This window comes from Microcaecilia unicolor, chromosome 7, assembly GCF_901765095.1.
Source record: "Microcaecilia unicolor chromosome 7, aMicUni1.1, whole genome shotgun sequence".
NCBI classification, from domain to species: Eukaryota; Metazoa; Chordata; class Amphibia; order Gymnophiona; family Siphonopidae; genus Microcaecilia; species Microcaecilia unicolor.
This window is the reverse complement of record NC_044037.1, coordinates 106,471,736-106,486,550: the sequence shown is the minus strand read 5'-3', so window position 1 is coordinate 106,486,550 and position 14,815 is coordinate 106,471,736. Positions and strand designations below refer to the sequence as shown.

General features: G+C 40.9%; 1 protein-coding gene across 4 annotated transcripts in view; it reads left to right on the top strand.

Moving 5' to 3' along the window:
• HIRIP3 (HIRA interacting protein 3) overlaps positions 1-14,815 on the top strand; it is a 156,311-nt gene that overhangs the window by 91,334 nt on the left and 50,162 nt on the right. For 3 of the 4 annotated variants that reach the window (XM_030208720.1, XM_030208719.1, XM_030208716.1), the window contains one exon: positions 8,195-8,384. In XM_030208720.1, the coding sequence (XP_030064580.1) occupies positions 8,288-8,384 (97 nt within the window). In that variant the 5' untranslated portion in view covers positions 8,195-8,287. The remainder of the gene's footprint in view (positions 1-8,194; positions 8,385-14,815) is intronic. The other variant, XM_030208717.1, reaches the window with a different exon arrangement.

Here is a 14,815-nt window from a genome sequence, read left to right as displayed (position 1 = left end):
GGTATTAACAGGTTACGATGATAGGACCTACAACAAACCTATTTATAAGTATATAAATACAGTATTATACTTGTGTGTTACAAAATAGATCCGATTCACGCCCTTTGTTCTAAAACAGGACGCTGGGCTTGATGGGACATTCAGTCTGTTCCAGTTTGGCAATACTGTATTTATGCACAGTGAATCTCTCCTGCACATTTCGCAACTACTGTGTGTATGCACTTGTGACATTTAATGAGAGGAAAACCTCATACTATTGTGGCCATGCCTGGTCATCTTTAACCGAAAATGCTGTTGGCTCACAGTGAAAAAGTAATCATGGGAAAAAAGCCTCTCATTGCAGGAGAGATTCACTGTGCATAAATACAGTATTGCCAAACTGGAACAGACTGAAGGTCCCATCAAGCCCAGCATCCTGTTTCCAACATTGGCCAATCCAGGTTACAAGTACCTGGCAAGATCCCAAAACAGTACAACACATTTTATGTTGCTTATCCTAGAAATAAGCAGTGGACTCCTAATGTGGAACCTTGCATTACGTAGTTATAGTTTGGGTTCCTCTTTCCCACATGCATCACTTTGCACTTGCTCACATTAAACGTCATCTGCTATTTGATTGCCCAGTCTCGTAAGGTTCTTTTGTAATCTTTCACAATCCTCTTGTGATTTAACAACTTTAAATTTGCTGATGACTCAATTACCTCACAAGTTACTGCCATCTCTAGATCATTTATAAATATGCAGTGCTTTTTTTGTGCTGGTACGGCGTACCTGCACCTTTTTTTTCTTGGTTCACCTACCCGCCCTTAGCTCCCCAGCCCTGCTTTCCGTTCCTGCCACCTGCGATGCCTGTTTTAAGCCCCTGTCGAGTTCACACCCCGCGCGACACGTTTAAATCTTTTATTTTATTTTTACGTGAAGTCGCAGTGCTGGCGTTAGTGAGAGGACCAGGCTCGCCTCCTCCTTCCTTCCCTTCATTCCCTCAGTGTCCCGCCCTTGCGGAAACAGGAAACTACGTCACAGGAAGGCGGGACACTGAGAGGGAACGAAGGGAAGGCAGGAGGAGGCAAGCCTGGTCCTCTCACTAACGCCGGCGCTGCGACCACGTAAAAAAAAAAATAAAAGATTTAAACGCGTCGCGGGGGTGGTGGGGCTGTTGGGAAGCTAAGGGCAGGCAGGTGGGGCTGGGGCGCTGGAAGTCGACGGGGCTTAAAAGGGGGGGCAGGTGGAGGCCTGGGGTGAGTTACTGGACATGGAGGGGAGGATGGGGGTAAAGGAGAATTGCTGGACATGGAGGGGAGAGCAGGGGAGAGAGGAGAAATCGCTGTACATAGATACGAGGGGAGGGCAGAGGAGAATCGCTGGACAGAGAGGGGAGGGCAGTGGAGAATCACTGGACATGGAGGGCAGGGGAGAGAAGAGAGGAGAAATCGCTGGACATAGATGGAAGGGGAGAGCAGAGGAGAATCGCTGGACATGGAGGGCAGGGGGAGAAAGGAGAATCGCTGGAAGATGGGAGGGCAGAGGAGAATCTGGGCATGGATGGGAAGAGAGGGCAGAGGAGAGAGCAGGGTTTCTGGACATGGATAGAGGGAAGGGCAGGAGAAATGCTGGACATGGATGGAGTGGAGGGAAGACAGGAAGGAGATGCACATGGATGGAGAGGAGAGAGGAGAAATGCTGGACATGGAAGGAGTGGAGGGCAGGGAAGAGAGGAGAAATGTTGGAGGGAAGGAAAGAGATGCACACTGTTGGAGGGGAAGGGAGAGAGGAGAAATACTGGACATGGATGGAGGGGAGGGAAGACAGAGGATGTAGATGCACGGACATGGATGGAGTGGAGGGGGAGAGGAGAAATTTTGGACATGGATGGAGGGGAGGAGAGAGAGTTGAAATGCTGGACATGGATGGAGGGTAGGGAAGAGAGAAGAAGTGAGATGAACATGGATGGAGGGGAGGAGAGAGAGTTGAAATGCTGGACATGGATGGAGGGTAGGGAAGAGAGAAGAAGTGAGATGAACATGGATGGAGGGGAGGAGAGAGGAGAAATGCTGGACGTGATGGAGAGAGGAAGAAGATGCATACTGACAAGGTGAGGGAAAGGGAAAAGAGGAGAAAATCTGCACATGGATGATAGGCAAAAGCTGGATCCACTCTATACCTGCTCCAGTCAAGTCCGCAGAGGACCCAGCTTTTACCTATGGATATAGGGCAAGAAATGAAGGAGGAGAGTAAAGAAGTAAATGGAAAGGAAGCCCTTGAAACAGAGTTAAAGGATCAGATAAAGAGCCTCAGAATCAGAGACTGAGACCAACATGTTCAGAAAAAGTCACCAGACAACAAAGGTAGAAAAAAATCATTTTATTTTCATTTTAGTGTTTGGAAGATGCCCAATTTGAGAATTTACATCTGCTGTCTTATTTTGCACTGGGTATACTAGGGCTGTAACAGCTTATAGAAATTATTTATAATGAAAAAAATCACGTTGTTTTTTGCTCCTATACTGGTATAGTATTTTTAATGATACTGCTTATATGCATCACGGCTGATATAAGGGGTGTGGCTACTGCGGGCGTGGATACCATAGGGGCAGAGCCATAGATGGTGACCCCACCCATAATGAGTACCGGTACCTTTTTTCCTACAAAAAAAGCATTGTAAATATGTTAAAAAGCAGCAGTCCCAGCACAGACCCCTGGTGAACCCTTCTCCATTGAGAATGCTGACTATTTAACCCTACTTTCTGTTTCTGTTTTTAATCCACAGTAGAACACTATCTCTTATCCCATGACTCCAATTTCCTTTGGAGTCTTTCATGAGGTACGTTGTCAAATGCCTTTTGAAAATCCAGATGCACAGTATTGACTGGCTGACTTTTATCCACATGTTTGTTCACCCCTTCTAAGAAATATAATAGATTGGTGAGGCAAGATTTCCTTTCACTAAATTCATGTTGGCTTTGTGTCATTAATCCATGTTTTTGAATATGCTCTGTAATGTTGTTCTTTATAATAGTCTCTACCATTTTTCCCGGCACCGACCTCAGACTCAACTGGTCTATAATTTCCCAGATCACCTCTAGAACCATTTTTAAAAAATCAGCGTTACATTGGCCACCCTCCAATCTTCTGGTACCATGCTTGATTTTAAAGATAAATTAAATATTACTAACATATTTCTAAGCATCCTCTAGTGACAAAATTCATGAAGTGACTGATGAATTCTAGGCCACCAGATAAAAACCTGGCCGAAGCTTCAGATCTCAACTTAGTTCTAATGCAACTCATGGATTCTTCTTTCAAACTTTTGGGATCTGCCACATAGAGCCGGCTTAATATGTAGCAGGTGAGGCTGTGGCCCAGGGCGCCGGAGGTAAAAGACGCCAAATGCCTGAGCCTGTAATGTCATTGACCCTATAGGTTAAGCTGACCCAGAGCTTACCTGGTGGTGTTGCTTGTGCAGGGAAAAAAGAAGAGCCGGCTTCCCCCTTCCTTTTTTGTCTCAGGCCACCTTTCTCCCCATCTACCTTTAAAGCCAGTTTTTCCCTCCCAAACACAGACAGCATTTCAACTAACATTATGCACATCAGCCACAGTGTGTTCCTTCTGCCGTACCCCGCCCATCCTTTGGCATAACTTCTTGCTTCCACAGGGACATGGCAGGGTGATGATGCAGGAGCTGATGCGGGTAGCGTTTCTGTCGGTATTCGAGGGGGGGCGTGCCAATGCGGGCACACCGATGTGAGATCTCCAAACCAAAAGTTGGCCCAGGACACCACAGAAAAGTAAAGTTTCTATTCCTAGTGGCAATCACATCGGCATAGAGAGTCAGCAAAATTCAAATCATTATTGTGTTACTAACCATACACTCAATTTACAAAGACAAGGAGGTTGTATAAACACCTTCAAAATTCTTACCTAAAGTGTGTTGAATTTCCATGTCAAATCAGCCTGATTTGTGTTGTCTTTGTTTTTCCTCTACCACGTGCACCCCAGCCAGTCAGGTTTTCAGGATATTCACAATGAATATTCATGAGAAAGATTTTCATACAGTAGAGGCAGTGCATGCAAATCTCTCTCATGAATATTTATTGTGGATATCCTGACTATCTGACCAGCTGGGGTGCCTCCAGGACCAGGTTTGTGAACCACAGCGCTATATAGATTGTAATGTATGGCCTAGAATACTTAGTACTATGTTTGTAACCCTCAGCCTGGGAGATTTCACTTGTGTGGCCTGCATTGTCCACGAAAAAAGTGTAGTTGCATACTTGTAATAGGTGTTCTCCACGTACAGCATGATCCAACAGCCCATACTCCCACCATCCCAAGTTGAACTTTATGTAAGATGTTGGCTGATATGAGGGTCAGTTATCAGTTTCAGGCTTTTTTTTTCCTCTCTCTTGTTTTGATCATGGCTTGGTGCAGCAAGAGAGAGGAAAAAAATTTTCTCAATGCTTTCTCTGTTGAAGCACAGCCCTTAACAAAGCCTACAGGCGAAACGGATGGAGCCATTGTCGGGCAACAGATAAGTGCTCGACTTTACTTTATCTATGCAAAGCTGCTCTATAGCACTTCATGAGAATTAATGAAGGTTTTTATGAACCAAATAAAATTTGAAGTTAGCATTGATACTGTCAATATATTTTAAAAAATGTTTTGTAAAAAAGAGTAAAATTGCTAAAATCTTTTTGGAAATAAACTAAAAGTTAAAATAATTGTTCCAAGCAAGGTTTTTATGACCAGTGATGAACACCACGCCCCCAGTTAAAGCCGCCGAAAACTGAAAGTGCGGTCGGGCGTTTTTAGAAATATTTTATCAAAATTAAACATCATATTTCCATATACATTTTATTGGATTTCTCTTTATATGTTTGGTGACCTTATACCTTGGAGTACTTTATGGTGATCCTCCTACTATTGTTTACATAAAATTGGTGGAGGCATATTTTAAGACAATACAGGTGTGGATAGGAGCTAATGGGTTGGCTTTAAATGTGGCCAAGATTCAGGTTTTGTATTTGACTCAGTCTGGTGGGCAGTTTTACTTTGATTCATTTTTTTGTTCCTGTTGTGCCCTCTATTCGCAGTTTGGGTGTGACTTTGGATACTACTTGTGACTTTTCGACAGCAGGTGGCTCTGGTGGTTAAGGCTGTGTTTACATTGCGGCTGGTATCTAGGCTCAGGAATTTTTCTTTCTTGTCAGAATTTCCGTACCATGCTTTAGAGTTATGTGCTACATTTTCATTACTGTAATGCCCATTTTTTTGTGGTCTTCCACATACAACTTTGCGGGTGTTACAGGTTGCACAGAACTCTGCAGCCCAGTTGCTTATAGGTGTCAGTAAGGTGGAACACATTACGCTTCAGTTGCAGGGTTTGTATTGGTTGCATGTCATGCGGCGCATTGAATTTAAGATTTTTATGTTGGTTTTTAAGGTGCTGCACAATTATGCTCCCCTGACTTTGGCACAGGGTTTGCAGGAGTATTGTCCTGGGTGTGCTTTAAAATTCCAGGGACAGGGTCTGTTGGTTGTTCCTATATTTCATCAGGTTCGACTTGAGGAAATTTGTTTGCATGTTTTCCTTGTTGCAAGCCTAGACTGTAGAATGCTCTTCCCCCTGCCTTACGCCAATCACCTTCACTATCTGTGTTTAAAAAAACAGTTGAAGGCCTTGTTGTTCTGTAAGGCTTTTTCTTGAAGAATTAGGAGTTTGATTGGGATGTCAGGGTATTGGGGGGGATGTGTGTTATTGTTTGTGATAATGATTTTATGTATGTTTTTATTGTACTCCACTTAGATGTTTGGATGGGCGGATTATAAATCTGTTTAAATAAGTAACTGACTGAGGAGAAATGATACTGTTAGGAACACGGAACTATGCCAAAGTTTTCTGAACTCTGAGAGAGATGATACAACTTCTGTCTTCTAGAGACATCAACCACTTGTGTGGCTGTTGAATTCACTGTCCATGGAGAGCACCTGTTACAGGTAATGCAACTACTTCCCCTCCCTGGACAGTCACATCTAACAGCAAGATTTATGTAGAACCTTCTAGGAAAGAAAACCCTCCCACTGGTGGCCTTTAGGTGTACATTTACCAATTTTCACTGGCTTTTTCTGACCAATGAGAGTTGGTGAGTTGGGCCCCTGGAAAGCAGTACTGCATTTTCCCGGCTGTATTTTCCTAACTTACTGTTTTCTTCTTTTATTGATTTAGTCTTATTTGTAATTCTCTGTAACGTGGTTTTATTTCTAAAACCACTTTGGTACTGTTCAGAAGGCAGCACAGAAAGGTAAAATAAACGTATGTACAAACCTGTTCCCCTGTCAGTCTTCCCAGGGAAACTCCTTAAGAGCCTAAATGCTTAGCCATGTGTGATCCAATGCAGATGAGATATGTAGATGTGAGAAACAAAGACTTATTTTCAAAGCACATAGACTTACAAAGTTATATAGTAACCTGTGTAACTTTGTAAGTCTATGTACTTTCAAAATGTAAATCCAGCACAATTGTCAGGAATTGAATTCTTAGTGAACAGCCTTGGGATCGCAAGGAACTGAAGCGTAAGTGCTTCTTTAATACATGCTGTGTGGCAAACAGTGGAATGACTGAATACTGAAACAGTTAATTTTCCAATCAATTGTGGCACAAGGAAGATTATCATTGGCTTTGTGAGACTGATGATATCTCTAACTTTTGGGAGAACGGATTGCACATATAATGAAGAATTGCATTAAAATTGAATAATTTGGAGGTTTTTTAGCCAATGATTGGTCCGAGTCATTTGGTGCCTGGACTTTAAAACAAAAGTGGGCCAACAGTGCCCAGCCACTGGCGATTACCTTTGACTGCTGAGGCTTTTTTTTCCCTCCGTTATAAAAGTGAAAAAATAGTTTTTTTACAACAAGAAAAGTTTGCTGTGAAGAAAGTATTTAGTGTCACTAGATTTATTATCCTTTTTTTGATGCTTTAAGGTTTCCATTACTTTGGTATTCTAGTTAGACTATTTTTTATGGAACAGTTCATGTTTGTTTGAGCACTTTCAAAATGACCACCATACTGTCCACTACAGAGTTGTTCTTTTTCTTAAGATAATTGAATATTGAAAACAAATTATAGATATAAATATTGATGCAGTATAGAGGTATAAAAATTAAAAACAAAACATGCAAATGGAGGGTACCCAGAGTTGAAGCTGAACTGACTGGTGCTACTACTTTAGCTACTACTTTAGACATTGAAACTTTTATTGTATGGAAAACCTGGATATGTTTTAATTAAACAGCAATTTCAAAACTATACAAGCAGAGTGATTTGGCAGGATTTTAGGAAAAATGCTGCTTCATCTTTAAAATTTGGCGCTATATATATGCAACATTTTAAATCAATGCTGCTCAAACATTTTCTAGCCACAACCCCATGACCACAGCCACAGCAAAACCTGTGACCCCACAGAGGCACATTATGATAATACGCCTGTGTAGTACCTGTCCAGATTGCAACCCCAAACAGGGTGCAAGCCACAGTTTTGGAAGCACTGTTTAAATATTTGTTGCTTTGGATTCATAGCACGAAGAACAGTACTGCATTCTGTAATCTGATACAATTCAGACAGTGCAGTTCACTTGCATTTAGAACCACCTCTCACCATTCTGTCTGTTTACATAGTTTGCTCTTTTTGATCTCGTTAACTAACATTTTTCCACATTCTTTGTGCTTTTTATAACTGTGACTTCCTAGTCATTCTGGTTTTCTAAACCTCTTTATGGTGTAGATATGTGGTCAATGGATCTTTTGCTTCCTAGAAGTGAAAGTGTATCTTATTTATTTATTGCATTTGTATCCCACATTTCCCACCTCTTTGCAGGCGCAATGTGGCTAACAATACATCATGAATGTATCTATTTGGCATTCTGTTATCTGTTTTGTTTTAATTCTCTGTTCCATTGACCCTTAACACTACTGATGTTCCCACTGTCACAATTACTAGCTGTGGAATGTAGTCTTCATCTTAGCTGTAGAAATCACTGAATTTCTAGAGATGTTCAACCTGTACTGTTTATCTGGAAGAAGATAAACTATGGAAAATGGAAAGCATCTAGATTCTCAGAGATGCACCTTGTGAAGGTTCCCATTACATAATAGCTTTCTAATAAAGATTTCTACCCTTTTCTGTTTCCCCCTACAGGTGGAAGATTCAGATGATGAACCCCTGGCTACCTTGGTGCACTCCAGAAAGGTGGCTTCTTCCTGTCTCCAGCCCCTCCCCATCTCAACAGCAATGAAGGAGAACAAGTCTTTTGACTCAGATTTCCAGGATAGGCAAAAGAGTGTGGTTAAGAGCTCTCAGAAGAAGAAGCGTCTGTGCTCTGAGATAGGTAAGACTTTTGGCAGAGTAAGGAAGTAAGAACCAAGGCCAAAGGAAAGTGAGGTATTGATGTAGTAAATAGTACTTCTTTTTTTGGGGGGTGGGGCAGTAATCAAAAGTTTTATGATTCAGTGCAGATGCAGAATATAGGGTACTTTAGCATTATTAACTAGTTTCCATAGTAAACAACCCTTTTCCTGTAGTTTTAAACTTAAACTTTTTCTAGAGGTAGAAACTTAACAGCCAAAGAACATTAAAAAGGATAGTAGCAAGGCTCAACCGGCACCCAAACCGGGCTCAGCAGCTCCTTCCAACGAGGCACCCATCGCAAGCGCAATTGCATCTGCGGAAACCCTCAAGCGTGTGCGGGAAGAAGAGTGGATAGAAAAAGTCAGGTAACCAGCAAGAGACTGCCACCATGCATGGCAGTAAAAAGAAGTAAGTACCTGCAGCTGCAAACCAGCAGAAGAGGTCTTTGACCGAAGAAAAGAAAAGCCCGCCAAAAGAACCTCTGGAACCCTGACTGACCCAGGACCCGCAGCTAGCACTTGGCAAGGCAAAACAGACTGGAGTTGAGCAGACATATAAAAGAGCATCGGCCGTTCAGTTTTTTTTTCTTTCTTTTTTTTCAAGAGGCTCCAAAAAATAAAATAAAGAAATGCTTACCTTAGAAACACAGAGAACCCAACTGGCTTTTTTTTGTTGTTGTTCTTGAAGACAGCAATCATACTTGCCCAGAATAAAGAATGAGAAGTTTGCAGCATGCCACAACCAAGCCCACCAAGCCTCAAAGTTTCGGGGGGGGGGGGGGGGGGCCCAGTACAGCTTGGTATCCCCTAGCTGGCAGATGAGGGACCCAGAAACACTGGGTGCCACCTTAAGAGAACCCACAATCAGGTAACAGCACATCCCTGCTCAACCGTCAGCCAGCAGAGCTGGGACGGAAGCTAGCCAGCAGTCACCAAGAAGAGCTGCACATCCGTCCACCATCCGCTGGGAGACTAAATACTAAGCATTCCAGGCTGCACAATACCCTTAAGGGGCAAAGTACTTGGAACTATTTTCTCTGTCTCCTTCCGCTGGTGGATGGACATAACTCCATTGGTCTGAACTGCTCTGGTATTGATGACAAGGAAAGAGCAGCATTTAAACTAAAATTGGGGAGGGAGGGGAAGGCCGACAGTCGCCCAGGAGTGCATTGTTCAGTGTGGAGTATCCTTGAAGGATACTACTGAAACAGGATGTTTAGGGAATCCCAATAGGTTTCAATAATGGTGAAAGAAAACCAGGAGTGTTCAATGGGAGAACAGAGTAAAGGATGCAAGTGATCCCCATTAACTTCAAAGCAGCCTGTAGATGCAAGGAAAAAAGACTGTTTGAAGTGTCTATATACAAATTCTAGAAGCCTTTAAAATAAGATAGGAGAATTGGAGTATATAGCAGTAAATGAAGAGATAGATATAATTAGCATTTCAGAGACCTGATGGATGGAGGACAATCAATGGGACACTGTGTTAGCAGAGTACAAAAAATATCACAATGATAGAGTGGATCGAATTGGATGGGTGGTTGCGCTATATGTTAAAGAGGGAATCGAGTCAAACAAAATAAACATTCTACATGAAACGGATAGCAGGGTGGAATCTTTATGGATAGAAATTCCAGGTGTGAAAGGAAGGAATATACTGGTAGGTCTGTACTATCTGCTGGGACAGAATGTACAGACAGATGAAAACATGTTTATAGAAATTATGAAAGCTGGCAAATTGGGCAACATTATAATAATGGGTGATTTCAATTACCAACAATAAAGGAATCTGTAGAACTCAATATCAAAAACCAAAACCAGTTCTACATAATATATATTCTGTATCCCATGGACTGTCTTATCTAATATTCTATTCAAAAACATAGTGGAGAAAAAAAAGACTTCAGTAGAAACCAGAGATAACCCTGTTTGAAAGACAGACCTTCATATACACAGGGGACTCTTCACAAAGACAATAACCTTTCATGGATACAGAATAAGCTGGAGCAACAGCTACAATATCATTGCTAACAGTTATAGGCTTAGTACTTATCTTGGATGTCTATCTCTATTATGCTGTACACAAAAATAGTGAAAACAACTGAGGCTCTAAAATTCCAATATATATAATCATGAACCAAAAGAAGAGTCCAGTAGTAATACAAAGATATGTAATTTTAAAAATCAAGGAAAAGACCTGAACACACCGACACCTACTACAACTTTGGAGTCTTTCACTGGGGTTGTGGTATTCATCATGGGTCTAAAAAACCTCGTGATTTCTTTATATGATTTATTTATTCTTTATTTCATTCAAAAAAACATTTTTTAATATATTGTTTTATTTTCACTTTTTAAAAAATTAGTCCTCCTTAATAACACAATACTGTTGTGTACTTGATTTTGTAAATAACAGAAAATGGCCATTTTGTGAGCGCCGGTAGCTGAGAAGAGTCAAAGTAAATTGCAAGTTTTTTTGGCAATCTTTGGATGGATTATGTGTTAAAAGTTTTTTTTCCCCTGAAGAAGCCTATTTAAGGTGAAACAGGGAACCTCTGTTGGGATTTAGGACGTTGAATATCTAGAGGCAAGAGTGAAATTTAACTGCATGGCAGCATAATAGAGATAGACATCCAAGATAAGTACTAAGCCTATAACTGTTGGCAATGATATTGTAGCTGTTGCACCAGCTTATTCTGTATCCATGAAAGGTTATTGTCTTTGTGTAAAATACAATATACAAACTGGAGATTTTTTATGACTGATGATTATGAAGAGTCCCCTGTGTATATGAAGGTCTGTCTTTCAAACAGGGTTATCTCTAGTTTCTACTGAAGTCTTTTTCCTCCACTACGTTTTTGAATAGAATATTAGCTAAGACATTCCATGGGATATAGAATATATATTATGTAGAACTGGTTTTGGTTTTTGATATTGAGTTCAACAGATTCCTTTATTGTTGGAACCGACGAGAGGGGGAATTATTTTGGATCTAATCTTTAGTGGAATGTGGGGCATAGTATGAGAGGTAACGGCATTGGATCTGCTGGGAAACAGTAATCATAACATGATCGAATTTGAGCTGATTTCAGGAGTGAAGTCACTCAGGAAATCTACTGTAGCAGCTTTTAATTTTTGAAAGGCTGACTATGACAAAATTAGGAAAATGGTTAAAAAGAAACTGAAAGGTTCGACTGCAAAGGTTAGGACTCTGAATCAAGCATGGGCATTGTTTAAAAATACCATCGTGGAAGGTGGAAGTGGCAAGTGGTGTCCCAGGGGACAGGGAATGGGGTATGGGGGGAGGGGGAGGGAGATAAAAGTATACGGGAGAAGAACTATATAAATTTTGAAGTTCTAAAGAGTTAATATTTAGTAGGTGAAACTGTTGAATGAGGAACTATTGGACAAGTTTGATTGTTGGCATACAATAAGTAACAGTGAAATGTTATTGTTGCTCACAGAGTTATTGTATTGGTATCTTTTATTTGACCAATAAAAACTTCATACAAATTTTTTAAAAAAATACCATCATGGAGATGTACTCTATGTATTAACAAAAGTGGAAAAAAGAGCAAATGACATCTTGGTTAAAAGGTGAGGTGAAAGAGGCTATTAGAGCCACAAGAATATCCTTCAAAAAATGGAAAAAGGATCTGAATGAAGAAAATAAGAAACAGCATAAGCACTATCAAGCCACACTATCAAGCCAGATGCAAAGCACTGATAAAGAAGGCTAAAAAAGAATATGAAGAAAAACTTGCCAAGGAGATGAAAACTCATAGTAACACTTTTTTCATGTACATCAAAAGCAGGAAGCCTGTGAGGGAATCGATAGATCAGGAAGGAGTAAAAGGAGCGCACAGGGAGGACAAGGCTATCACGGAAAGATTGAATTAATTCTTTGCTTCAATCTTTATGGAAAAAGATGTAAGAGACCTACCTGTATTGGAAATGGTTTTCAGGGGTGATGATGCAGAGGAACTGAAAGAAATCTCTGTGAACGTGGAAGATATACTGGGCCAAATTGACAAGTTAAAAAGTGATAAATCACCCAGACCGGATGGTATACATCCCAGGGTATTGATAGAACTCAAACATGAAATTAATGATCTGCTAGTGATCTGTAACCTGTTGTTAAAGTCCTGAGAACTGGAGGGTGGCCAATGTGATGCTGATTTTTAAAAAAAGGTTCCAAGGGTGATCCAAGTAATTACAGACCAGTAAGCCTGACTTCAGTGCCGGGCAACATAGTGGAAGCTATTATAAAGATAAAAATTACAGAACACATCAACAAACATGGTTTAATGGGACAAAGTCGGCATGGATTCAGCCATGGGAGGTCTTGCCTCACCAATTTGTTTCATTTCTTTGAAGGCATGAATACACATGTGGATAAAGGTGAGCCGGTTGATGTAGTGTATTTAGATTTTCAGAAAGCTTTTGACAAAGTTCCTCTTGAGAGACTCCTGAGAAAATTAAAGAGTCATGGGATAGGAGGCAATGTTCTGTTGTGGATTAGGAATTGGTTATTGGACCGAAGGTAGGGTTAAATGACCATTTTTCTCGATGGAAGAGGGTGAATAGTGGAGTGCCGCAGGGACTGGTGCTATTTAACATATTTATAAATGATCTGGAAATCAGAATGAGGTGATTAAAATTGCAGATGACATGAAACTATTCAAAGTTGTCAAAACGCATGCGGATTGTGAAGAATTGCAGAAAGAACTTAGGAAACTGGAAGACTGGGCATCCAAATGGCAGATGAAATTTAATGTAAACAAATGCAAAGTGATGCACATTGGGAAGAATGAACTGAATCATAGTTATCTGATGCTAGGGTCCGCTTTAGAAGTTAGCACTCAAGAAAAAGACCTTAGTGGCATTGTAGACAATACGCTGAAATCTTCTGCCCAGTGTGCGGCAGTGGCCAAAAAAGAAAACAGGATGCTAGGAATTATTAGTAGAGGAATAATAAAATAAGACCAAAAATATTATAATGCCTCTGTATTGCTCCACAGTGAGTCTTCACCTTGAGTATTGTGTTCAATCCTGGTCACCATATATCAAAAAAGATATAGGAATTAGAAAAGGCTCAAAGAAGAGCGACCAAAATGATAAGAGGGGATGGAACTGCTCCCCTATAAGGAAAGGCTAAAGAGGTTAGGGCTCTTCAGCTTGGAAAAAAGACAGCTGGGGGGGGGGGGGGGGGGATATGATTGAGGTCTGCAAAATCCTCAGTGGAGTGGAATGAGTGGAGGTGAATCAGTTTTTCTCTCGTTCAAAATGTACAAGGACCAGGGGACACTCAATGAAAGTGCATGGGAATACTTTTAAAACAAATATTTTTTCACTCAAAGAATAGTTAAGCTCTGGAACTCATTGCTGGAGGATGTGGTGACAGCGGTTAGTGTATCTGTATTTTAAAAAGGTTTGGACAAGTTCCTGGAGGAAAAATCCATATCCTGTTAATAAGATGGACATGGAGGAAGCCATTGCTTGTCCTGGGATTAGTATCGTGGAATGGTGCTATTAATTGTGTTTCTGCCAGGTACTTCTGACCTGGATTGGCCACTGCTAGAAGCAGGATACTGGGCTAGATGGACCATTGTTCTGACCCAGTATGGCTGTTCTTAATGTACCTTGTACTGCAATGTGAGTGCTAGCTGGAATTTTAAAATGGTAACTAGCTAATTTTTGAGGGGAAAACTCCCTAACTACTTAGGGAGTTTTCCCCTCAAACATTAGCTTGCAGGCCCAGTGGTATAAAGTAACGAATAAAGCCCTTTAAACAAGTTCACCTTCCAACCTGTCCTCTCCAATTACCCTATCCACCCTTCATAAGCCCTTTGCAACTTGCATGACTATCATCTTGCAATTCTGGGAGTATCCTGAGCCAGACTGGAATCAACAAAACGATGTTTTTTGTCTTCACAGTGCTTTCCCTATGGAATGTATTGGTTGTTTGTTTGTTTGTTTATTTAGGTTTTGCTCAAACCTTTTTCAACAGTAGCTCAAGGTGAGTTACATTCAGGTACACTAGATATTTCTCTGTCCCAGGAGGGCTCACAATCTAAGTATGTACCTGAGGCAATGAAGGGTTAAGTGACTTGCCCTTTAAGAGCAGAACTTTCTTATAAACAGTTTTAGGGAAAATCTTAAAACCCCGAAGAAAAAGTACCACAAAGGAAACAGTGAAGGTGGCTCAATAAAATGATGATGCTGTATGTTGTCTAGAAGGTTTATTGGTCAACAATAACAACTCTATGGTCAACACAATGACTCAAAAGTGTTACCATAGAGTTGTTATTGTTGACCAATAAACTTTCTAGACCACATACAGCATCATCATTTTATTGAGTCACATTCGCTCAACGTCCAAGTGCAAAACGCACAAAATCAAGCCATTGGGA